Source organism: Daktulosphaira vitifoliae, unplaced genomic scaffold (genome assembly GCF_025091365.1).
Source record: "Daktulosphaira vitifoliae isolate Bord-2020 unplaced genomic scaffold, ASM2509136v1 Scaffold_5, whole genome shotgun sequence".
NCBI lineage: Eukaryota > Metazoa > Arthropoda > Insecta > Hemiptera > Phylloxeridae > Daktulosphaira > Daktulosphaira vitifoliae.
This window is the reverse complement of record NW_026099576.1, coordinates 5,796,251-5,823,112: the sequence shown is the minus strand read 5'-3', so window position 1 is coordinate 5,823,112 and position 26,862 is coordinate 5,796,251. Positions and strand designations below refer to the sequence as shown.

At 26.4% G+C, this 26,862-nt stretch overlaps 2 protein-coding genes across 5 annotated transcripts; one reads left to right on the top strand and one right to left on the bottom strand.

The window, feature by feature from the left end:
• Positions 1-1,052: 1,052 nt before the first annotated feature.
• LOC126907370 (uncharacterized) lies at positions 1,053-24,937 on the bottom strand. The gene is made up of 3 exons (XM_050688595.1): positions 23,386-24,937; positions 11,818-11,931; positions 1,053-2,013 (listed from the first exon to the last, which is right to left on the bottom strand). Exons 1-3 carry the CDS (start codon positions 24,819-24,821, stop codon positions 1,929-1,931), a joined length of 1,635 nt encoding a protein of 544 aa, XP_050544552.1. The 5' UTR covers positions 24,822-24,937; the 3' UTR covers positions 1,053-1,928.
• Positions 3,118-6,614, top strand: LOC126907397 (uncharacterized). Of its 4 annotated transcripts, XM_050688651.1 has the most exons (4): positions 3,118-3,470; positions 5,461-5,537; positions 5,614-6,285; positions 6,355-6,613. In XM_050688651.1, the coding sequence occupies exons 3-4, from the start codon at positions 5,670-5,672 to the stop codon at positions 6,414-6,416; spliced, it is 678 nt and encodes a 225-aa protein (XP_050544608.1). In that variant the 5' UTR covers positions 3,118-3,470; positions 5,461-5,537; positions 5,614-5,669; the 3' UTR covers positions 6,417-6,613. The 4 variants fall into 4 exon arrangements, with proteins under 4 accessions (XP_050544608.1, XP_050544606.1, XP_050544607.1 ...); XM_050688649.1 differs by having other exon boundaries at positions 5,461-6,285; XM_050688650.1 differs by lacking the exon at positions 3,118-3,470 and having other exon boundaries at positions 5,203-5,537.
• Positions 24,938-26,862: the final 1,925 nt, after the last annotated feature.

The following is a 26,862-nucleotide window of genomic DNA, read 5'->3' as shown; positions in this document are numbered from 1 at the left end:
AAGTAATTAATTTTGCAAGTCATAAATGATGTAGGAACACTAGTGGAAGTTTATACAGATCAATTATTTAAGAAGCAATAAAAATTTAACAAAATCAGATTTTGCCATTTTATTCAGCATGTTTTGAAGGCATATATATCCTTTACATATTTTCAACATTTCAAACTAAAATAAGAGTTATTTATTTATTTTAGTTTAGTTTATTTAATTTTTTTTGTTAAAAAATATTATTTTAACATAAAAAGGTAAATTTTAAGTGTTTTTTGGAAAACAGTAAATGAATTTTAATTAATACTTTTATTGTTACAGCCCTTAACTGATATTTTAAAACAGGATCACAAAAATATTTTTTACACAAAAGTTAAAAATTATAGTACAAAGATAAAATGTTTTCTTTTTATTATTGTTAAATAAAATATTATTATCACGATAAAAATATTACCATAATAAAGGATAATTAATTATCAAATAAAAATAGGACTCAAAACAGAAAAATCTGAATTTTATAAATTTATAGTAGCCGATCAATAAGTTTTTTACAAATTCTAGAGATCATTATCATGACTTATTTATAACTAGCTATAAAAATACAAAATTTTCCTCTGGATTTGTTTTCTGTGTATTCTAAACATATTTATATGTTTTCTAATTGTTCGTTTGATCTGTCGCTTTCGTCGTATATGATTTATTTATGATAATGTATTTCCGTATAACACCATGTTTCTAAATATAATTTTCTACAACTCGTATCATATTTTAGTCGTAAAATAAGGTTTGATCAAACAGTTGCTACACAATTATTTTATATTTATTTTAGTAACTACGTAAGAAATCAAACAGAAAATTCATGTTCGGAGTATTTACAAACGCATTGTAAAATGTTTAAATATAATTTACCATAAAATATTATAACCATTTCTAAATTTACCAACGAATTTATTGGGTATTAACGTGACGACAAATGTTTGTAATAAAGACAATATAAAATAAGAACAACATTTTTATTGTATAAAAATATAATAATAAATAATAAATTAAATATAAGTCGTAACATAAAACATGTAAGTAATAAAAACTTTACTAACAAGAGTTTTAAATAATAATACTAAGATAGTGGTGTTATTGATTAATTATTTAATAACAATAGTAAATCTCTTTTTAAAATTCTCTTGGTCGAAAATTAACGTAAATATAGTTAAAATTACCAAAACAACTTATTAAAAAATTGAACATTAACTTTTGAGTTTGGATACTATAAAAATTTTGCTTTGATTATCTAAAAAGAATTCTCTAACCGCGAGAATTCTGATATGATTTATTAATTAAAGTTTGTTTATTAATGATTCGGTGATTCATTGATTTAATATCAACGAGTATTTTTTCGCGGTCCCTGAAAAATTAACGGAAAATAAAAATAATAATGACAGACCAAATGAGGAGAAAAAACTATAAATCACCCATTAGCTGCTATAATGCTTCTAACGGTTGTCATTTTTTACGGTTTCCGAGATGTTGTTATTATTGATTTAGGATACTATCGGTAGTTGTATCGTTTTATGTTTGCAGCCTTTTTTAACAAAATAAAAAAAAAAATTGTTTCTTCCTTGCCGCCAATACTTATCTACATTTTTATACATATTTTTCATAGAAGGAACTAATATTTGTCGACAACGATTGACACTTAATAAAGTAGCGTTATTATATTAATGTCTTGATATGTATAAGTCTTATCACAGACCGTGTGCAGAGTACACACAGTACACAGCTTGATGTGAGCGGTCATGTCAGTAAAACAGACCGAGTCATTAAATTTAAGGGGTTTATATGAATTTATTATTTTAAAACTGATAAAATAAACTCGAACTGTTCTTCTGGCATACATTTCGCTGAAAATTTAGTGCAACTAAATTAAATCTTAAGTCGAGCGGTTATAATGACACCAAATCGCCACCGGATGCATTTTTGCCTAAAGCAGTCTCCAGTACCACTTCTTTTGCTTTTTCACCATTACACCTGGGAAAAAAAAAATAAAAGAATATTATAATATGTTTATTCAATTAATTTTCACATTTTTTTCTTTTTCAAAAAAAACTTGTAAATGTTTATACAATGTATAATCAGATAGTTAAATCGTAAAACGCAAAAGTAATATTTGCAGTATTTTAAACTTATCGTTATACAGTATGGTTGATAGCAAACGTGTTATGAACGTGTAATTTTCACTCAAAAAGTGTTATTCAAATATGTTATATGATTTAACGAACATACAAAACTAACAGTTCTTCTTTATCACATACGCATAAACAACAAAGCTCTTAAGTATCTAAAACGTTTTTTTAATGAGAAAACTTAAATTGCCCAATTAAAACGCACCATCTTTAAGATAGAATTCCACTTTAACAACGAGAAGAAGACGCGTATTACTTACTTGGTAATTACTAAAACACAACAGTTGTATTCATACACCGAATTTACAACTTGTGTGATTAAATGTATCTAAATATGTCAACCTACAACGCTTCGAGTAACACAATTATGTAAATCGCGTAATAATGAACAATACGCATTGTTTATTCTAAAAAAATAAATACAACAAATAGCACAGCTGTATGTTTACAAGAATCCTTTTACTTGTTTCACTGGCCGTACAGCACAAAACTTTTGACAAATAGGATTTATACAGTTTTTTGAAATCTCCCGTTTCCGGATGTATAAAAACAGCACTGATACTCAAAAGTAACAACACAGCTCGTCTGAACATCGGTCAAAAGTCATCATTCCTAGTTTTGAATGTTGACCACGTACTTCAATAACAATCTTTAGATTGTAACGGCACCGACCGCTCTCGTACTAAAGAAGTTCAAGTCGACAAGGTTAAACGTTTAAAAAAAAATACATTTCCTAGTGCAGTTTAAGTCAACATGACTGGATTTCATTGCAAGCAGCGCTACAACAAAGTACATCACCTCCCGATTCGATCTTATATATTTTTAATTCCTACGGCGACCGGCTGGAAAATTCGTTGCAGTAAATCTATGGTACTTTGTTATTTAGATGTCACTCACGCGGCACTGTAGCAGTTTTCCGATCTAGCAATTACATCCGCGGCACTCAAGCCCAATTACTGGGGTAGTTTAAGTACAAGCAGTGCTATAAAAATAAGTACCATTTATAGTTTTTCATTGATAGCATCGACTTAAACCTGCGGGCCTTTCCGGTCCACGAGAGGACCTAATGGTTAGCTCCCATAGTCAAATTGTTTTTGGGATAATTCAATGTTTACACGTAATGTGCAATTTAAGCGAAACTCTCCGGACGTCGATGGCGCAAAGGAAATACTTGATGTTAAATACACAAGCAATTACGTGCCGACTGGGCTAAGGCAAATAATGGAAAATCAGTTCGAATTTGCAGTCTGTACTCGTAACTCGCAAATTCAAAATTACAAACTGCTGAACAAATAGTCGATGGTAAGTATTGAAGTTAATCCATTAACCGTTAAGACGCCTCCAGTAATGGAAATTATTTACATCTATTGTTTTTATCCGTTACCGTTATTTCAACTTTGGTCATTTTAATATTAATTGTCCACATTTTACATTCTATAATTTTCTAAAAATACACTTTGAAATTATTTTATGATGTGTTTTTTTTTCTTCTGTTTTCACTTTTTCACAGATATCCCCGAACCGATTTCTTTCAACGATACGTCAAAAAATCACAAATCGTATCTAATCTAAGACATTAACCACAAAAATTGAAAAAATTTCATTCGTTCCCTGTAAATGGGGGAAATATCCGAAAAATTACAAATTTAAAAATCGCTAATTTTCTAGATTTTTTTTTATTTTTTTTTTACTTAAAAATTCCATAACTCTTTTAAAAATGACCAAATCAATACAACTTTTTTATTATAGATACATGATGTATTTACCTATCATTTTATATATTTTTTTTTGTAAATCTGAAATTGAAATCATTCATTTCTAATATTTTTAAAGTATTTATTGTCAAATTAGGTTTGATATAATAATAGGTTTCAACTACAAAACTAAATAATTTTACTTTGTAATTTATTAATTTTTTAACTTTATTATTTGTGTGTGTTATTATCAGTCTATAATATTCCAAATTTTTTGGTAACATGTTACTATATAAATCATAAATCTAAAAAAAAATGATTTTTAGTTTTATTTAAACAAAACAAATTTTACAATTATAATCAAATTTTATATTACGCTCAATTTTTTAACATTATTTTGATTGGTTTATTTAGTTAAAGTAAATCATTAAAACTAATTAATATTTTAATTGTACTTCTTTTTAAACAACAAAAGTTATTTAAAAATGATTACTATGCTTTCTATTTAAGTGATCAGTTAAAATAAGAATGCCAAAATTATTTTGAGCTTTTCTGATAAATTGTAAATATACAATTTCCTAACCGCATATTAATCTTAACAATACTATTTTTTTAACTATCATAAAATGATCTATTTAGTAATATAAATTTTAAACTTGAAGTAAAGCTAAAAGTTATTGTAACAAATTCACCATTATTTTTATTATAAACTTTCAGATTTGCATCGAAGCGTTTTTTATAGTAGTGATTTTAATCACTGTCAGATATCATTTATACTTGTCCCAACTTTTCCACGCCCACACTGTACCGTGACCCCTTGTGCTACCGTCTTTTATAGTAAAATGTTACTATTTTGATATAAAAAAATGTATGTGTTTCGTTCATTTTTAAAAAGTTATGGCAGTTTTACATAAGAGTTAAACAATTGTCGATAACTACCGATTATAAAAATCGTATTTTTGTATTAGTTGTCCTCCATTTACAGGGAAAGAGAAAAAATTTCAATTTTTAAGATCAAAGTCTTCAACTAGATACGTTTTGAGAACTTTTCACGTCATGTTGAAAGAAATCGGTTCGGCGAAAACTGAGAAATAGTGATGACAGACATAAAAATGCTCATCATAGCAATATTAATTGCTTCTCAACTTCTCATTGAAGCTAAAAAGTTATCCCAATAACAATTTTTCTAAGCACAAATTGCTGCCGCAGTTAAAATCATGATATACTAGTGTTGAAATACCCAATTTTATATTTTATTTTTCAACTTTATAGCGTTTTATTAAACAACTCAAGTTCTCTCTTTTCATTTATTTAATTAAGCCGTACGAAAATTTTTTTAGGTTGCATACGAAAAGTCTAGGTGACAACAATTTTATTTAAAGAAAATTATTATAATACCACATATGTTATATCAAAATTGTTATTCATATTATTTATAAATGTAGAACAGAATAAATACGTGTATTTTGAAGCTTTATTAAATTATATTTTGTTCAAAAAATTTCAACGATAAATATTATTAATTATTTTCAAAATGTTTTCATTAAAACTTTTCATGTTTATATTTTTAATATTTTATATGATTTTATATACAAAAGCACAGAATTATCCAATAAATACAAATGAAAAATTAGATAATTTACTAAAGTATCAAGGATGGAAAAATTTAAATGATGTAAGTTCAATAAATTATTGTAAAAAAATATATTATGTTAGAAATCTGATTGAAACACCTTCATCTGTTCATAAAGGCGACCAAAAGATTCGAGCCTTGACTATATATCTTGGTTGTATATATGCAAAAGTTATGATTAATATTTTTCTAATTATTATCAAATGGCAAGAAATTTGTAAAAACAAAAATAAAGAAGACCACGACTTATTAAATGGATGCATTTATGCTAAAGAACTCATAAACATAATAGCCAAATTAATTGTTCCAATAGCAACATTGTTAAAAGGCGCAATGGACGCTTTAGATTCATTACATCAATTTCCATGGGCTCATTTTAAAATGTTTCGCAATAAGCCCTTCATGATAATACTTTTATTGGATAGAATAGGATATATTCTTGACGAATTGAATGATCCTAATCTATCATGTGATGATAGATCTACAAACTCTTCGACATTTGAAAGTGTATATAAATTTTTTAAAAGCATAATAGCACTTTTACAAGTTGAAACTGGTTTATTTTGTGAATTTGTACCTTCTAATAGAAATTATTTATGGAATGAATGGGTTCAAGAATATAGAATCATTAACCAGGGAGAAATGTTAATATTTTTTAAATTCTTAACTAGAAAAATTAAATATTATATCAAGACAGTGATCATAGAATTGTATTTTCAATTGGGATTTAAATTTGATCCAATTACCGAAGAAACGTTTTTACCGACACCAGAGGAGCCAATTGACCTAGGTATTTGAAATAAAAAAATTTTAATTAAAATATTAATTTATAGTTTTATAATTTTTTTTATGAATCTAGATTTGGAGTTTAAAGCAATAGACGAAGAACCTCCAACACCAGTGCAAATAGAAAATCATTAAATATTGTAAAAAAATTAATTTGTTTTTACATTTATGTTTTATAATTAATTATAATTTTATAATAATTTACGGTATTACTTAGTAAATATTTCAATTATTATTAAAACAAAAACATTAATGGTGAAACACGTAATTATTTATTGGTTGTACACACGTAAATATTTAATATAGTATTTATATTAACAATTATAAAAATTTTAATTAAGTACCAGAAGTGAAGCGCGGTTGATTATATCGCCAGACATTCCTCGGCTATATACTTTTTTTCTCCCCTAGGTATAACAACATAAATAACTCTCTTTTATACTTAAATTGTATTTATTTTCATACTTTCACCAAGGTCATTTCTAACTGATCAAGCTAAATATTCCTCAAAAAAAAAAAAAAAATACAATAGACGACTTTTCTTCAAATCAATGACGCGATAACATCACAGTCATTATCATTGCTAAAACACGTAGAAAGTAAAACGATTTGCTCTATTTCATTTCGATTTTTTGATCCTCTAGTTAACTACTACAGAAATATTACCTTGATCTTACAAAATATAGTCATGACCTCAATGCAAATTTCGCAATAATCAATTGATGCCTATGAATATTTAGAGAAACGCTCTGATTTATCGTCATTTCATACTCAAAATAGGCGAGTTATTATTTCTGGTTCATCAATCAACTAGCAAAAAAGTTTTTTTTATAATAAATATCCAAATAATATACTCTTCAAAGAATGGTTTTTCTGTGAATATGATTTGTGATTATCGTGTAATATTTCTGCATTTGTGTTTTTATTAAACTTTATTGAAAAACCTTAAATGGATTATAATAATAACGTAAGCCTTTTTATATGAACGGGAATTATCAAGAGTCATATGTGTGCACCACAATTGATAACGTATAATTAAATATAGACAGTACTATACACGCCATAATAATATAAAAATACAACTGATTTATTGAATAAATTTAATTAAATTCCACATTTTTGTAAACTATAAAGAATTAACAGATATGTATCAGTTAAAAAAATTTTCAGAGTACTCAAAGGTGTAAAACATTTATATATGTTCTAAAGCCCAAAAAAAAAAACACACAGCACAGTGGGGATGTGGCATAGTTGGGACTAGTATAAATGACATCTGACAGTGATTAAAATCATTACCATAAAAACGCATCGATGCGTATCTGTAGATAGTGTTTAATTTTAAGAAATTGGCGGATGATTTAAAAGCATCATTAACTACTTACTACTTAATTATATTCTGATTGGTAGTTCCTTAATTTAAAAATATAATTACATATTATTAAATTTTTTTTTAATTTTTTAATTTTTACAAAAAAATTTTTCTCTTTTCTTTAACATTGATGTCCGTTTTGCCACGAATATAACTCCAGAAGTCTAATAGTTTTTTTTTTAAATAAATTATATTACATAAGCTTTAATTTATGATATATTTCTATAAAAGTATCAGTATTTTCAAAATTTAAGTTGAAAAAGTTCTACATTCTATATACATGTTTAAAGTTTTGACCCCGCTATATAAATGGAAATGGTCTGATTTAAAAAATAGTATGTCGGATAAAAGGGGAGTTTTCAAAGTATTTATAAAAATAAAACTATATTGATTCATGCATTTAAAAAAAATCATAGTAATATAAAATCGAGAATTTTAACACGAAATAGCTAATATTTAACTACGGCAGTCATATGCACATAGAAGTTCTGAGAACAATTTTTTTTCCATATACTAGTGTACAACATAAAATATAATATAAGATAAATATGAAAATATCAGTATTTTGAAACATTTTCAAAAGTTAAGCGGAAAAAATTTATTTTTCGCAAAAGTTCCAATTTGAATTTCACATTTTGATCAGGTAAAAAAAAAATTAAAAATAATTATCTACGGTATCTTTTAAAAAAATTCTTTTGATTCACCAATTTTTCAAAAAACTATGGTAATTTTAAATAAAAAAAAATTTTAAAATATCGAAAATTACCGATTTAGAAATAGAAACTTTTTTATGATTTTCCCCATTTACGGGAACGATGGAAATTTATTAATTTTCGAGGGTAATATCTTTGACTAGATACGATTTGTGATGTGTTGACGTATCGTTGAATAAAATGAGTTCGATAATAGCTGAGAAAAAGTGGTAACAGATAAAAATAAATACATAAAAAATAAGCACATCATAGTAAAATTACATTTAGTAAATAATATCTTCTCAGCTTTGCGCCGAAGCTAAAACTACTTCAAATGTTAGGGCATACAAATGATTTATCTTCAACTAATTATTATGTTTGACGAATATTGAAATAATAATAATAATAATTGAATAATTTTATTATCTAGAGCATAGATCAATGTCCGGCCTCAAATACCCACATATAATACTATGCAAGCATAATACATCATCAGTTTGCTCCTATTAAGTCACACTCTATTGACGTCAAATTTTGTTTTGCATATATTGTTCATATTGTACCATTATCATTTATTATGACTTGTCTTGGTTATGTAATGAAACACAAATATCCTATCCCCATTTCCCCCTTTAATATTACATATGTCCTTTGATTTTTTTTTTCTATTAAATTGGAGTTTTATACATATAAACGGTTTACACAAAAACGTACAATAGAATATAAATGGTGTTCTATTACGATTTAAAAGCATTGTTCACATAGTCAAAAGTTATACGCAAAACAACTTGAGATGTAAGATGGACAATTGTTATTATTGTAGTTGTCACACGATATGTACCTGTTCGTTTATTTCCTGTTTTATATATAAAAAAACAAGAATTGGACTGCTGTAGTATACGGAAAACCAGGACAATACAACCAAATTATAATCGCTCTTTGAATATGCAAATATTGTAATACTTTGAGAACAAAAAGTGTAAGGCATCGTCCAAAATATATATAAAATTATAACTCTTCAACGCTAGGTACATCACAGTATCACGTAAGTCACGTTTTCCGTAGTGATCTTGTTAATCATTTTACAGATGACCTACTCAGATTAATCTGTACTTCACCGAAGTCAGAATAAATTTAAAAAGCATTACATAAATCAATAACTATAAAATAACCAAAGTATAAAATATTCTTTATTTAAATATTTACTTATTGTTTACTAATAAAATAATGAAAGTAAGAAAGAGTCAAAAACAAATTGTTTTTTAAATTTAGCAAAAAAATAAGTCAAATAACATTTTTTCCGTACTCAGAAATGAGTTGACCTCTTTTTATACTTACACCTACATTTTCACACATTTAACAATCATAATTTATTTCTTCAATTATTAAATTTCCCATGAGTTGTCTTGTCAGCTATTTGAAATTCACACAAAAAGATTTCAACACAAATAAAAAATCACTTCCACTTGGATGTATGTCACATTATTTCCCAGTTACTAAATCTACTGATATGTAAAGGAAACTATTGTGCTCTGATTTCAAACAATTGTTAATTTAGACATTTTTTACAGCAACAACCAGATCACAAATTTTACACGAGAATAACGAATAAAACCTTAATCTTGGGATTCTATTGAGTGAAATATTGAGTGAATAGATAGCAACTCACTACAATTACCCTGACTTTTTCATTCAATTAAAATTATCCGTTAAAAATATTCTTATGACAACAATTATTTGTAATAAACAATTTAATTCCAAAAACTTCAATCAAAGATGTTAAGTAAAATGACTCGAAAGCAAAACATTTTAATGTAATTTAATATTAATAACGACCGTTCACTTTATATAAAGACAATATAGGTTTTTGTGAAACTATACATTTTTAAAGTAATTTCACTTTTAATCCGGAAGTGTTCGAATGGTTGGTTAAACAAGAACAAAACTTATAAAAATCCTATTTTTAACCTCAGACAATTATTTTCAGAATATTATTGTTTAGCGATTAATTTTGAACAATAAACAATTATTCCCGTTAAATAAATACGTAGAATGGTTATCATTCTGGATGACAAACTTCAAAGGATGTATTTCCGTTCTAGAACTCATGAGAACTATAACGAATAAATTTTTATGTGTAGTAAGTTGCACATAATAATCGAAAGAAAAATATGTATATGTAAATGGATATCTGGTCATTACTATTATTTTATTGTGCACAAAACATAGTTTCAAATTAAACCAAAAAAATTTATGAGAAAACCTATTCTCGGAGGAAAGTTTTTATCAAAAAATTTAATGTGAATTGAAATTGAACTTCTTATTTTTCTGAATAGTTTTTAATTTTAATTATGCACAAAAAAAATTCCAACAAAATGATAATTTAATCAAAAGTTATAAGCGTTCTCAATTAAATCTGATACATTCGGTATAGTAGTGAGTCAATCATACAGTTTATCAATATTTCTTCTGCAATAAAAATCTGGTGGTCAAGATTAATGAATGAGAGCAAAAATGTCTTTATAAATATATTTATCAGAATCTTATGTTGATTTTATAATTGTTAATTTATTTAACTATAGTTAATGACGCACTTTTAATAGCTCGTAAAGTTTGTTTTTAACCATTCATAATGAATAATTTTTACATAAAACAAAAATGAACACTCATATAACATTTATAGATACATAAGCTTCGTAATTAGGTATAAGGCCAATACACAAATTAGTGTATTAAACAAAAATCTCAAATACTAGTAAACTTATTTCAATATAAAGCAAATGACATATTAACATTGGCCCACTGAAAAATTCATTATTAAACTTGTGTAAACTATCAAAATGTGATAATATTACTTATTGATAATGCCATTAGGTGATAAGGTCACTAGGGGTATATAAAGGTGCTTTTTTTAGCCGAGGTGTAAATTTGTGTTTAGCGTTGAAAATGGTAACATTGTTTTCGAAATACATATCCGCGATCTTTCAGTAATTTTTTGTGGATTTTTCAGTTTAATATTTAAAGAAAAATGTTTAACGCTTTATAAGCTTATTATATATAAGCCTCCCCAAAGAAGGAGGTTACTAAATCATTGATACTCCGAGACGGGTGGTTTGCACATTGCCGGAAAGGGGTATGGCGACTTCAATTACTGAAATGATCTCTCGTCCGGCAAATGAAGCCGTTCGTGATCGAGAATCGAACCACTACCGCTTTACCGACTCGGCCACGCCCACCTCTAATATTTCAATATTTTTTAGTGTTAAATTAATAATATTTTTGATATAGTTTTAATTTTAAGTAATATTAACCACAAGTGATCAATTTTTATGATAAAATTAAAATTAACTTAATTACATTTATTAAGATTGTTAACAAACATACATTTATTGTAAATATAAATTTGAATACTCTATTTAATTACTATTATTAATATTATTCAATATCATATTTTTTATGTATAAGTCATATTTACCTGGGAAAGAGACGGTCACAGTTCAACCTCCGCCAACCTTGTGTTGACTCTTTGAGTAAATGATCTAAAGCTCGTTCAACAGGAAATTCACCCATCATCAATCGTAATCCCAAACTAAAAAATATATTATAATTTATTAAAATTAGAACATAAAAATTATAAAATCAATATAACAAATTTTCAAACATTATAGTTCAAATTTAAATGTCCCATTCTAAACTTAGAAAACATTCAAAGTAATGATTAAATAAATAGATTAGTAAACTATTTTTAAAAATTCATTTTTACACGTGATTTTATTCAATAGAATAATCTTTATGTGTAGCTAAAGATAACATACAAAAAAAAAAGTTATTAAAAGTAGAAATCAGGTTATTGTACCAGTGCATTTATTTATTCATTAATGTGAGTAAATAATATTTAAAATATTTATCATATCTGTAGTGACATCAAAAGTTATTACAAATTTATTACAAAAGTTAAATATTTATATTTTGTTTATAAATTCAAATTTAAAAAGTTGAATTTTTTTATATTACAATATTTACTTATATTCATTTTTATAAAAAAAAAATATTATTTTTTTAGCTTCGATGCGAATCTGAGAAGATATTAATTTTACCATGATGTGTTTTATTTAATGTCTGTTGCCACTTTTTCTCAGCTCTCACTGGACCGATTTCTTTCAACAATACTTCAAAAGATCACAAATTGTATCTAGTTGAAGACATTACCCTTAAAAATTCAAAAATTTTCCCTCGTTCCCCGCAAATAGGGGAAATCTCCAAAAAAATTATAAATTTAAAAATCGGTAATTTTTGTAATTTTTTTCACTTTTTTTCTTAAAACTTCCATAACTTTTTCAAATATTTACAAATCAAAATAAAATTTTTTTATATTGAAACCTTAGGTAATTTCCTTTCATTTGATATAATTTTTTTTTTTTTTTAAATCTAACACACTTATTCTGCTCCCAGGGGGGATTTAAAATAGCACCTTTTTTACAAAAACTTTTTCAACTTACTTTTGAAAATTTTTCGGAAATAGTGTGTCCTTTCAACATATATAAAATTAAAGCTTATGTCATGTACTATAAAATTAAAAAAAAAATTTGTCCCGACGACCTATCTTCTATGCGCAAATGGCAACCGTATTAAAAAATATGCTATTTTTCTATTAAAATTCTATTCATGTTAATATTATTTTACTAAGTGGTTTTTTTTGTGGTTACAATTTATTTTGCCAGCCCTCACTTGACCTACTTTTATCAACGATACGTCAAATGATTACAATTCGTATTTAGAATATATTACCCTTAAAATTTGAAAAAAATTTCCTTATTCAAAAGTAGCTTAACCAGCTTTATCCATACAAACAATTAAAATCTTTCATTTTTAATATTTTTATAGTATATTGACGAATTAGATTTGATATTATATAATTTTACTTTGAAATTTATAAAAATTTGTTTACTTTGTGGATTTAATTTGTGTGTGCTACTACCAGTCTATAACATTCCAAATTTTTTCGTAACATGTTGCTATATAAATCATAAATTTAAAAAAGAAAAATGATTTTTAGTTTTACCTGAATTTAACAATGGATGAAAAAAAAAATTTACTATAAATAGTAATTATAAAATTTCCTGATTGCATATTAATCTTAATAATAACATTTTTTCTATTTAATGATGTCAATTTCAAACTTGCAAATTGAGCTAAAAGTTATGATAATAAATTCATTTTTTTTTATTATAAAATTTCACTTTAAAAGACAAAAAAAAGTAGGTTAAAAATTATTACTTTTAACATATTAAAAATCAATAATAATTTAAAAACAATTAATTATAAAAATTNTATGAGAAATAATATTTTTTAATAATCCCTTTTTCATTCGACATACTTTATCTTAATCAGGGTATTAATAAGAAACTAGCAGATAATGTAGCTTTTGTAATTATCCACCAATTTCTTAGAATTAAACACTATCTACTGATTTGCATCGAAGCGTTTCTTATGATAGTGATTTTAATCACTGTCAGATTAAATCTATACTGGACCCAACTATGCCACATCCCACTGTGCCGCGACCCCACTGTGCTGGGTTTTTTATAAAGGCAAAGTAATGTTTCAATAAATAATTTTATTTATTTATTATATTTACAACCAATATTTAAATGGATTTAATGAATCAAATAGTAAGCTGAAACTAGTAGCAATATTCAGTTCAATTTATTATGCACTTCTGAGTCCGTTATTAGACTGAACATGAAAAACCTATTCATTAAATACAATTTGTCTTATTAATTTTATATAAAAACATCTAAATCTTTTGCATACAATTTTTTTAATTTTATTTTTATCATATACATTTTTTTTATCCGTTCACTTTAAAAGACTTTTTACTACATATACAATTTTTACATCGTCACGCTCATTTTATATTTAAATTTTAAAATTTATTAATTTAAATTGAATAATATTTTGATAATTTGAATTTCTTATTAAAATTTTATATTTTTAACAGTGTACAAGTCTTTTTAAAAGTCAAATTTTAAGTTCAATTGAAATTTCAAAAGCGATTTAATAATATTTTTAGTTTCTGTAATATTTGTTCAACGTGTACTAAAATAAATTCAATATGAACGAATTAATATAAGAAAAATTGAGAAAACTGAAATTATTTTCATACCTAGCCTAGCTATAATGAATTATAAAGGGTAATTTTTTATTATAACCCACTCTAATACTTACAGAATAAAAATAATTTAAGCATTTACTTAATCGTTCATGTATTATACAAGTATACATGTATATTAACAAAAATGTTTAAATAATTTATACTCTGTAATTAATTGAGTGGGTTATGATAATAAAATCACCCAGTATATTGTAAATAAGTACATTAGTCTAAACATTTTAAATGAAAGAACAAATAATATTAATTGTGTATAACAACTGTTCAGCCCAAATATAATGTTCAAGTTACCTCTTTTTAATCAAATAATTTCAAAAAATTTTCATGTCCTTTCAAAATTAAAAATAAATGTATACATTTTTGCTTACAAATTTAAAATGCATAATATTTTTTAAATATATGTAGAACCTAATAATTTCCAACAATTTTATTTAGAAAATTAGCAATTAATATACGTATAATTTTATAATATATAATATTCTATCAAATCGATTTTATTTTTTAATTTAAATTCAAACAAAAATGTTCATAATATGGTTTTTTTACTCAACTTTATTCTTTAATTTTGCCAGTTCCGTCATACCACCTTTTTATCAAGAAAAATCATTACAAGGGAGATATGAAACACTCCATAAAATAAATGTGGGATACACGAAAAATTATAACTACAATGGAATTATAACTTACAGACATGGAAAAATGTTAAGACCGATCGATAAATTAAAAAATGCAATTGATAGTCAAAGGGAAGATTTGAAATGTGGTATTAAGCTTATAGCTTTATCAATTGCACGTGTGAGTGAATTACAAATGAAAGGTAAGCCATTGAGAAAAAAATCTTATTATAAAAAAATCAATGAGGCTGTTCATTCAAATGCGCAGTTATTTAGTTCGATTTCTCATAATTTATTAAAAATGCTTTACAACATCGGTTATACTGATTTATATGACATGTGGCTTTTTTACTCTTTTATACATATTGACCTATTGAATGACTCCGTCAATTCATTGTGGAAAATAATTGAAATAAACAAAATGATTATTCGGGTACTTGGTCATTCTACCCAGATGTGTAAAGGAACAAGTATTTTTAATATTACTAAGTCTGAAAATCAATTTAATGATATTTATCAAACGTTATCTGACGATAGTTCGCCAGATTATAATAAAGTCGACGAGTTAAAAGTTCAACTTAGTAATTCTATAGATAATTTTTTGAAAACATACTACAATGAGCCGATAGTTACAAACAATAGTAAAATAATTAACGTGACATGTTTGTATTTTAATGGCTTTATTGAAATATTAGGATTTTTCCAATACCATTATATTTTTAATATTAATTGGGGTAATGCCATTAGTCAACTAAATGACACTTATTATGATTCATTATCAATAAAAATATTCGAAGATGGTTTTGATTCCATTAGAAAATATCAGTCCATATTTAAATCACAAATGAAAATAATCATGTTACGATTTATATATACTCACATAGTATTAGTTAATAATGTTATTGAAAAAAATAAAGTAAAATTTTTGGGTGAATATGACATTGTTTTGAAAAAGTACTTAACACAAGAGATGAATGAGATGAAACAAATATTGAAGACATTTGTAAAAGTTTTAGGTTTACATGACGACATTTTTTTTAAGTTTTTAATTAAATTTCTGGATTGTGACATAAATACATTTTATAGAGACAATAATAATGTACTAGATAAATTGAACAAACAGCAAGAAAAACTGCTATCTTCATTTCAAATTCCTACTGTTAAAGATTCTGGCTCGAAAAACGCAATAAATACAATTTCCATTGATCATGATTTAATTACCAAAACATACTCACATCTTTTAACATCTTTATTTATGGGAAAAATTGATAAACCTCCTCATTTAATGAAATATATATACGAAAATATTAGATGCGCTAATACTTTTTCAAAGCACTTGGAATATGTACTCGAGAACATTGATTTTGAAATGATGGACTCATTATTTTCTTCTGCAGCGAACAGTGATGATAATTGTAAAATTATGACAAACAACTCTATAACCAAATGTTTTTCCGAAAATATTTTTAAACCCTTGTCAGTTTTTAATAAAGTTATAAATTTACTTACTAATATAGTGAAATAACGCACACCAAAAATTATATATTTTTTTTTATTTATCTATACTTTAGTTTTTAATTTAAATCCTTAATTTTATTCTACTGTTTATTAATTGTAATCAATAAAAAGTACATATTTGTTATATAAAGTATGATGTGTAATAAAAGTTAAAGCATGAATTATTGCATTGCTCATTATTAAAGTACGGATTTTTATGCAAATGCATATTTTTCAATAACCTATTAAGAATAATTTTAATTAAAAATATAGATATTTCACAAAGTATACATTCTATTTATAACTTTCTTTTTTTATATTTCTGTATACTTAAAATAAAATGATTAAAAATCTCATATTTCTATATTATTGTAAAAATTTCAATTTTCCATGTATTTTAATGTTTTCAGTATAAAAATTTGGGTCTTAGTTATTTACTCTGAACAACTTGGTAAAGATTATGGCGTTCGTAGCAGTTGGAAAACTGCAGATTTTCTTACAGGCTATTTGTATCTATGTCCAAAGATGTAAAATAAAGTCATTCTAACCTTAATTTCTAAGGACACAAAAGTAGTCAATTATAAGATTTTCATTGATATTTGATACAAGTCAGAGCAAAAACTACTAGTACAAAATTAATAAAATTTAAGGTGTATACATTTTTTGTTAATCACTAGGGGGAACAGTACATCAAAATTAAGAAAAAGTTCAAAACAGACCTTCATGACCCTTAATACCCCCCAAAAACTTCAGAATATAATTGTTTGAGCAGAATATTTAACCGTTATACAACTTATGAACATTTAATTCCAGAAAATATTGTCAACAAGTTCGAAAAAAGCTTAAAATCGAATGTCATGAAATTTTGGGTAAATATTTTTTGTTTTAGTCACTAGGAAACAATAAAAATTGTTTCGAAAAGTTTAAAATAGCCCTCTAGTATTTTCCCTTACCTCCAAGACACCGAGCATGGTGTTGAAAATGAATTTAAAGGAAAAAGTGTATGATAACTATGTTCACAAAAGCTTAAATCATTTAATATCAAACCGTTTTGTAACAATTTTTTTTAGCTTGACAATTTCTTTTTACTTTTTTGGTATTTTTTGTAACAACTAGTATAACGCAGTAATATAGTATTACTCTTTTTTTGACATATTTTATAACTTAAACTATTCAACAAACTTAATAGTAAATTTAAAATTTCATTTATACATAAATAATAATTATATCATATTAAATTCATTTAAATCTCATAATATAGAATTTCAGATTATATTTTGGCCATTGTTATTTGCAATATGTACTGCTCTTGATGTAAACTAAATATTTAATCAATTTTTCAATAAAACGAAAAAGTATTTTGCCCCCATGAAAAATTTCTGCGGGGTCATTGCCTTACAAGTTGTGTTAAATTTAAAAAATACATTAATTTTGAAAAACAAATATTTAATTAAATAAAAAATTAATCACATAATATTTTTATTCTTTAATAATTTTTAACTAAAGAATTCATGTTATTATAATATTTTTTTAACATTGTATGTGTATTACGTTATATGATTAATATTTAAACTTTAACATTTAATATTATTTTAAGTTTAATGGTTAAAATGTTTTAATGTTACAATGCTTTTTATGTGTTGACGGCTATTTCTGTTTTATGATAAAAAAAATGTTTTTGCTTTACGTTTTTAACATTGGTCATAGAGTTATTATAGTATTTTTAAGCTCTGTTACAAAATAAATTTGTTATACCTCATAATTTAAACTTTATGATATAGTTTCCTAATTTTATAAAGTACTATGTATTTTTTGATTAAAATTCTGAATATTTTAATTTTGATATATTGACAAAGAATTTGTAAACGAAGTAATCAATTTTAAGACGAAAAATGTAATGCAATTTTATCGTCAAATTTTTACTAATAAAAATTGAACGCTATATCAATGCAAATAATGTATACAAATTATATTGTTATGTCGGTGTCTCCCTAGTAAATTGATCACCAACTGAGTCCCCTGTTATTCGCACGCACCGGGCGACTTGCCAACAACGTGTTTTCTGGTTGCTGAGCTAATCTGGGACGGGCAAAGGCGGTGACGACGGCTTCCCATTATGTATTTTGTACGTATAGTGAGCATTTTTTGTCAGAAATATTATTATTTTGTGCTCGTCGGGTCTTTAAGTCGACCGTAAATCACTTGGGCAACCCCCTCGCTTGAGATTTCCTAGACCATTTATATTGATGGTACGCCATACCTATTACAGACCAACAAACCTTTCAAGTAAACGACCTTAATTAGAACAGTAATTTTTATTATTAAAAAAACTTCTTTAAATTGATTCAATATTTTTCTCTTTATCAGTCAATGTTTTGGGTTCAACCAAGCATTTATTATTTTACGTCTAAAAGTCAACATCAATTGTACAAGAAGTTCATGTTCATTAATGTGCTGCATTCTTCTAAAAATACCTGTTCATGTGGTTTCAAAGAAAATTGTTTTTACTTTTTGTCAGTCAGCTACCGTTATCCAAGTAGATTATATCACTCTAGTGGATATAATGGGATCATTTGGATCCGCTACACTATTAAACTGAAGTAAATTGACCAAAAAGTTTTAAAAAAAAGCGTACACCGTATAATTTTGTTAAATTGCTTAGGTATACACATTGTTACGCGAATATTACTGTTATACCTATACGGATTGTTTACGTTTTTTATTAGTTTTTTATATGGATTTTTGTTTTTTACTACAATCATTTACACTACCATGGGAAAAACCGGTAAACAATCATCATTACCCACCTCTGCATAACGGTCAATTTTTCTATTTATATTGTTTTCATACAAAATATGATATCCGAACGCTAAAGCCACGATTTAACAATTAACATGAATATAATCCCTTTTTATTCAAATGATGACCAAATTACAAAGAAACATCGTACAAGCATTTTATTGTTTCGGCACAAATGAATAATAGCGTAGGCAAGGGAGGGGCTAAAGGGGTTATTGTAGTAATAATTGACCCTCCATTGGTTTACTATTAACAGTATATGACTTTGACACTAGTAAAAGTATGTGATAAAATAAAAAAAAAGGATTAAGTCTGCCGAACAAAAATCCTGGTTACGCCACTGCCAATGAAAAACAAGATAGATAAAAAAACAGCAACATTGTTTAAATTCTATTGAAAAACGTTTTAATTATTAATGATCATTACTGTAGCATTTATTTTATCAGATTATTCGTGATGAAGTGCTCTTGTTTTTTCGTTAGTCAATCATCGATCAATAACCTACAAAATTCCCGACATTGTCGGAAAAGTTCAATAGTACAAGGTGAATAAAAAAACTATTGCTCGTAGACAAATAGGCCCATATGTTGACCATATTATTAAATCTAAGAAAAACGGCACGTTTCTTCATTATGATATTCGTGCAGCAGACAAAACAACAAAGATATGCTCTACATTTCTTGAAACTTGAAAATTGTAAGAAATGTGTCACTCTCCAATGTGCCCCCATCATTATTTATAACATTAACTATGCATATTATTACTTACGATTTATCAATTAATTAATAAAACAAGACATTAAAATACAGAAATTATTCATTGCATTTAAACAAAATTTATTTTATCCATTTTATTAAATAAAATGAATATCATTATAATGGTATTTGTATTTGTGTCTACAAGGTAACAAATTATGATCACACTTGTTACAAGTGTAATTTATTTAAATTTTATTTAATTCTATAAAAGACATCGACATAAATAAAATCCTATATGATAGGTATTTATGTATTTTTCATTATTTTTATTTTATACGCATGTCTCATTTAAATTAAATCTTCACCGGTAATAAAAACTGAAAAACAATAAAATTGTAGGTTTATACCTATTTAAAATAATATTACTGAATAAATTATTGTTGGTGTTTACAATATCAAAGACAAATATTTCAACTTTTAAATGATTTATCCAATAGTTTTAATCGTAATTTAATTAATGTTTTTTAAAAGTACAGAAGCTATTATTTAGTAATCAAGTCAGTTTTGAAGGGCAATAATAGATCCGTAAAATTAAAGTGTGACCATTGTCAATACGATTTCTATTGTCTTATATTTTATTTTGACAGCTGTCTGTGGCTGATTGTTACAATTAAGACATTACTTTGATTAAATAAAACTATGTTTTCAAATTGTTAATAAGTTCACATTGTATATTCTACCTTTATATACAAGGCAACGACGATTTTTAAACTATAACATCAACAAAAAATAAATATATAAAACGTAAATTGGACGGTAACGTTATCCTCAGAACACAAACTCAACTATAATAACTTTCTAATAAAACCAGAAGATATTTTAGTAACTATATATAATATTTTATTCTTAAACTACACTATTAGTATGAATTTAATCACCATAATCGCAATTAATGGAGTAAAATTTAATTAAAAGAAAAAAGAACGAAGTCGTATTATAAATATTAAATGGATAGTACATTTGGATCAAATTCAATGACTGGAGGAAATTTCAATGAACAATACTTAATACACTGCCTTTGATACGAATCAAATGAATTATTTAATTCATTGAATGCAGCTGCAGACCTCATCCATAAAGCGACCGTAATCATTCAACGCACAATATCGCGCTTAACCCTTTTCTCGCGTTGTCTCACTCGTATGGTCTTCAAATCGAATCCAACAAATCTATTACTCAGAGAAGCATATTGTATTAAATATAACTTTGCTGATTCTATGAAACAGTTTATATTGGTAACGTCAAGCTTTTAAAATTAATTAACCGTAATGAATTAGAAGGTAAATGATACATTAATCTGAAATTTTCTAATTTTGATTTCTCTAAAGCATTTAATTTATTTTTATGACGTTAAAAATTAGTATTACTATTACTTAATAATCTATATTTTTCAGTCAACAGAAATCATTATACAAAAATTATTATACGGCTGTTTAGATGACTAAGAATACGCTTTGTAGTATTACCTGATGTTTTAAGAAAAAAATAAACAAACCACTAATTATAATTTTGCTAAAAAAAAAATATTGCTCGATAATAATTTGATTAACTTGAAGCCACGTAAAATGTTAGACATGATCAATACATTTAGGTTATATAAAATTAGAATTAGTCAGAACAAGCTTATTAGCGATTATTCATACTTATAACATGAACTAGCATAACATTTTAATAGTTTCAAAATCAATTTACTCCATTTTTTTATAATGTAATTACTTAAATGATTTTTAATAATGTCAACGAAACCTCGTTCAACAAATGTTATTTAAATTAAAGTAATTTTAAATTATAGTAACAGTTGATTTGTTAAGGCTCGCCGATACATCTGATATAGTCAAAAACATTATTAAACATTTTTTAGGTGTACATTTTCACACTCAAGTGACGAATCAGCAAACACTACAAATATACTAATGATCGTTTATAATTTTTCTATTGATTCTTATTTTGGCTTTTTCTATTTTTGTTATTTTAATAAGAAAATGTTACTTAGTCTTCGGTGTAAACAAACTAATTCATACCAATTTAGTTTAAATTCATTTTTTTGTTAAAATATTTATCTCGTTCAATTTTCTCTACTCTTCATAAACAGATAACATAATAAACTGTGGTGCTTAAAACCGCGGACGTCCGGAGTTTATGAAATTCCCACTAAACAGTGAAGACTATTTAGAAAATTGTTCCATTGTAAAATACTCGAGCATTAAATATTCATGAGATATTACTGATAACGTTAATATTTCTAGAAATGATACCCAATCTTTCCTTTACAATATACTAAAGCATAAATATCATATTCGCCTAATAGTAGCCTGTCGTTTATCTAAAATCAGCGGTAACATGAAAAATATCCAGTCATTTATAATAATTTATTTCATTTTCTTTAATAAAAGTGTCGTGGAGATAGTTTTGATTAACTTTTAAAAGTGTATTAGACTTATGAACTTTTATTTATAAAAATAAAAAAAATTATCCCCCAAAGTTTACTTTCTAAATAGTTAGAAGACTCACGGCGTAGTAGTTATTTATTTATTACTTATTAAAAAATTTATTTTTAAGAATAATTTTACAAATCACATTTTTCGAAAAAAAAATTACACAGATTATGATAACATTATTTCTTACATTGTAAATATAAAACAAATTTAAATCTTTTAAGAATTATATCTTTTAAAATAAACAACAAAACTACTATACCGTTATGTTAAAAAAATTTAATAAATATTCAGTTAAATAAATTAGAAAATGAGTACTGCAAAATTAATTTTTATAAAATACTTTATCTATTCATTAATATTTGAATCACATATCAAGTTACAAACTTTAAAAATATTACGTTCATTCTATTGTTTTAAAGTAGCAAACTATGTAGTATATTGATAATAGTATAAAGCGCTTAATAGAAATTAATTTATTTCAACATATTATTTTTATATTTTGTCATACAATTAAGTATAAAACAAATAAGGTCTTTTTGACGAAATTATTTTATGTGGTATGAAAAATAATATGTTTTTCATAATTTTAATTACCAATACACTCATGTAAAAATATTTATTTAATTTTTACACTTTTATTCTTTTACTTCACTGTAATTACCAACTTTTGAGGTTAACTACCATGTTCTTTATTTTTTATACACTTTCACGAATCCCAGTTAAAAATTGAAAGGTATTTTTACTGATAAAAAGATAAAAAATTACCTGTTCATTTTAGCTAAGAATCCATATGGTCCTTCTAATCTGGCTGTTTTGTCTAAGTTTCTACAATATAGCGTCCAAATACAATCTAAAGAAGAACCACTAACCGGTGCTCCACCATCAACACTTTTGCCCTGTGCGCTGAAAGATCTTGAACTACTCCTATAAGCCCGACTTAGGTTCAATATAGCTCTGAGACCGCTGTTGACAAACTCCATAAGCTCTGATATAAAACCTTTATTACCGCGGTTATCAGATAAAACACGAGAGTTCGCCGAACGCAATTGTTTTACTCGGTCGGGAGGCAAAAACAACGCGTTCATGGCTACCACGTCTGGATCGTTGAGCATCTGTTGTCCAGCCACAGCATCCTCGTTGACGGCTATTTGTTGCACGTTATGCAATAAGAACAAGTCGATGGCCAACAAACCGAATGATACGAGACTAGCCGTAGAATCATTGGCTGCTACTGGATATATTAGACTAGCTACTGGTGTATCAGGTGCTAAGTCACTGGTGCTGTTAAAGTACATTTCTCGCAACTTAGATAGCACTATAGTGGCATTTTTCGTGTGTAATGATTGATTGACAGCGTCGACCATTTGAATCCATTGGTTGTTCTTATTTTTGACTCGGTTGTTACCTGTCTGCGCTAACCAATCGTGAACATCTTGTAACCTCTTCCGTAAGAAACTGAAAACAGGATTGGTTTCCTTATTTTCAGGAACTGCATTTTCAAATTGTGTATAATAAAATGGATACTCTTCACTATCAATTTCAACCGGTGGCCTAATGTCTTTTCCGGTAAGCCTGACTGGATGCTCTTTAAGATAAGAAAAGGCTGGTATGGGACTGAGTTGTGAAGAATCTTGTTGTTCATTTACATAGTACGGAGGATATTCTTGTGGCGGTTCGTATAATTCTTCAGCTTTACTCTCTAAATCCGACCATTGAGGGAATACTACTTCACTCTTCTTTCGCACGCCATTAGTGCTACTCGATACATCTGAGTTATCCTCTACCGGATTAATACCATCTCCTAACTTTGGTTCAATTCTATACATAGGAGTGGTTGGTTCGATCTTGGCAGTTTTCTCTTGTTCTACAATTTCAATTCTTCCCTTTTTGTTTTTTATGCTAGTCGTAGGCATTACCTCGTAGTCGACTGCAGGGAATGTCGACTTAGTAGTCGTTGTCTCGTAATGGTGCCTATGTACATTGGATGGTACGTGTGTGGGTTGAGACTGTTGATGATGATGATGGTGATGAGGAGCGATCGGCGGCACGTCTGGTCGACTGTTCATGCCGAGCCACAAGGTCATCCCTATAAACGACACAGTTATAAATAGACCACACAAGGCTACCAAAACCCAACAACGACCAAGACAGCCGGAAGAACCGGCTGAGTCGTACCTCTTATCACGCATTTCATAAAACATATTACGCTCAAAATAATAAAAAACCGACACTGGATAAAAATACTTTACTAAACGACAGCGGAAGACGGAATGCACGCCGGTATCGTGCAACCAACGGATGGCACACCGGAACGACGAGACCTGCCTTACTACGAGAGACAGTTATTAGGTGGGAGTACTGTTGATGTTTCTGGCGGTTTCTTCTGCGTCGAAACGACGTTTACATTAACCGGTGATAGTATTTTTTGTCACAAGTAGAACATTACACGGATTGTGGCCCATCTATTTCTTTTAAACATGGTAATAGGTATAAAAAAGAAGTTTCCTAGGTGTGGTGACAAACCAAAAACATTCGTAGAATTTTCCTCGACCTGATTCGTATGGACCGGATGGGGAAAGTTGAACGCTGAATGTAAAGCGATGACGGGATAATATATTATTGAGAATTACTGACAGTTGACCATGTGAAACGTGGCTTTTTACTTTTTATGTTCTCTGCACGAAAAGACACACGAACGAGTTATGAATTGCATGTCTTTAGCTGAAGTTATTTTAATTATCCTTTTAAAAACATTTTACATAAACACCAAAAAATCAATAATTGAACTTGTAAAACATTATTTTTAGTATATTGCTTTTCTTAAAAATTCTGTATGTAATTATTGACCAGAACATAGTAGTACTACTTTTCTATTGATATAAGAACATATGTTTTTTTTAATAAATCTTGTAGACTCAATAATAAGACTAAATTGTTTGAAATATTACCAAAAAAAAAAATGAGTGTAATGACAAAATTATAGTAGAAAAAATAAAAATAGACGAATTTTTTGTAAAACAAATAATTTTATACACGTTACAATTATTTTTTTTTATATATTTAATTTCAATTAAATAATTTTGTCTACTTTTAAAATAAATTTGTGTCTATTTACAAAAAAATGCAAAATAAAATTTATACTATCATTTTCTTGTGTATAATTAACCTATTTACGAATATATTTATTTTATCAATTAATTTAATCTACAATTTTTAGTTATATTTGTGCTCTTTACGTTATTTAGAATTTTTAAGTGTCATACATTTTATATAATGTATTTTATTACATATACTTTATTTAATCGATTCCATCTCCATCGATTCCAATAAATACAGTTTACTGGTTTGTATATTATTTGTCTCTTTTACCACATTCCCAATTGAAAAAATATATAATGTAACCTGAATAATACGTAAACAGTAAATATTTAAATTTATAATCTACACTATTCACTAATAAAATAACCATTCTAGTTAGACATTTTTTTAGATAAAATCTGAAAACAATTCAAATCTTAAATGAATAATAATAGTAATACAATTGGTATAAAAATCAGAAAGGTCGTTATAATATACACATTCTAATATAATATTCTGAAGTACAACACTTACGCTAAGCGTTTTATAAAAAAATCTTATTTATTATTATTATTATACCATTCTAAATACTTTTCAATGTGAGTTCTCTTTAAAACGTGAAAATTAGACAGCAATTACTTTTAAGTGTAAACTTTAAAATAAAAATATTCCTAATGAAATGATATGTATAGGCAAACTATAATATTATTGAATATAATTATTTTTAATTACAATATTCAAATAAGTAAAACGCATAACTGGACTATGAACTTATATATAAGCTTAATATGGTAACATCGTTATAAGCAAACTTCTTACGACTACTAATATGGAAAGGTGCACCTACTAGTTAACAGTCCAGACACTTAAGGACTTTCCACTGTAATTTAACATATTATTATAATCTTAATGGTACTTAAAGATAAGAAAAACAATATTACTTTTGAATAAACACGATTGTTATTACGAGAAGAGTCTGTTTTCTCTATATATTAGCACTAGAAACTTAATAAATTCATGTGTAAGTTATTGAACTTCCCACGTCAAAACAAAATAAGTAAAATAAAACATGAATCTCTAAACTTTCATTAAATATATTTCTTAGAACTGATTTTAATTGAATTAATAGTACATTAAATATAAATATAATAAAATTAATAAATA

Coding starts and splice junctions, on each gene's coding strand:
- LOC126907397 (XM_050688648.1), top strand. CDS start 5,397: ATGTTTTCATTAAAACTTTTCATGTTTATATTTTTAATATTTTATATG. Junction 6,286..6,354: donor AGAGGAGCCAATTGACCTAG/GTATTTGAAATA, acceptor TTATGAATCTAG/ATTTGGAGTTTAAAGCAATA.
- LOC126907370 (XM_050688595.1), bottom strand. CDS start 24,821: ATGTTTTATGAAATGCGTGATAAGAGGTACGACTCAGCCGGTTCTTCC. Junction 11,932..23,385: donor TTCTTAGCTAAAATGAACAG/GTAATTTTTTAT, acceptor TATATTTTTTAG/TTTGGGATTACGATTGATGA. Junction 2,014..11,817: donor TGTGACCGTCTCTTTCCCAG/GTAAATATGACT, acceptor TTTTTTTCCCAG/GTGTAATGGTGAAAAAGCAA.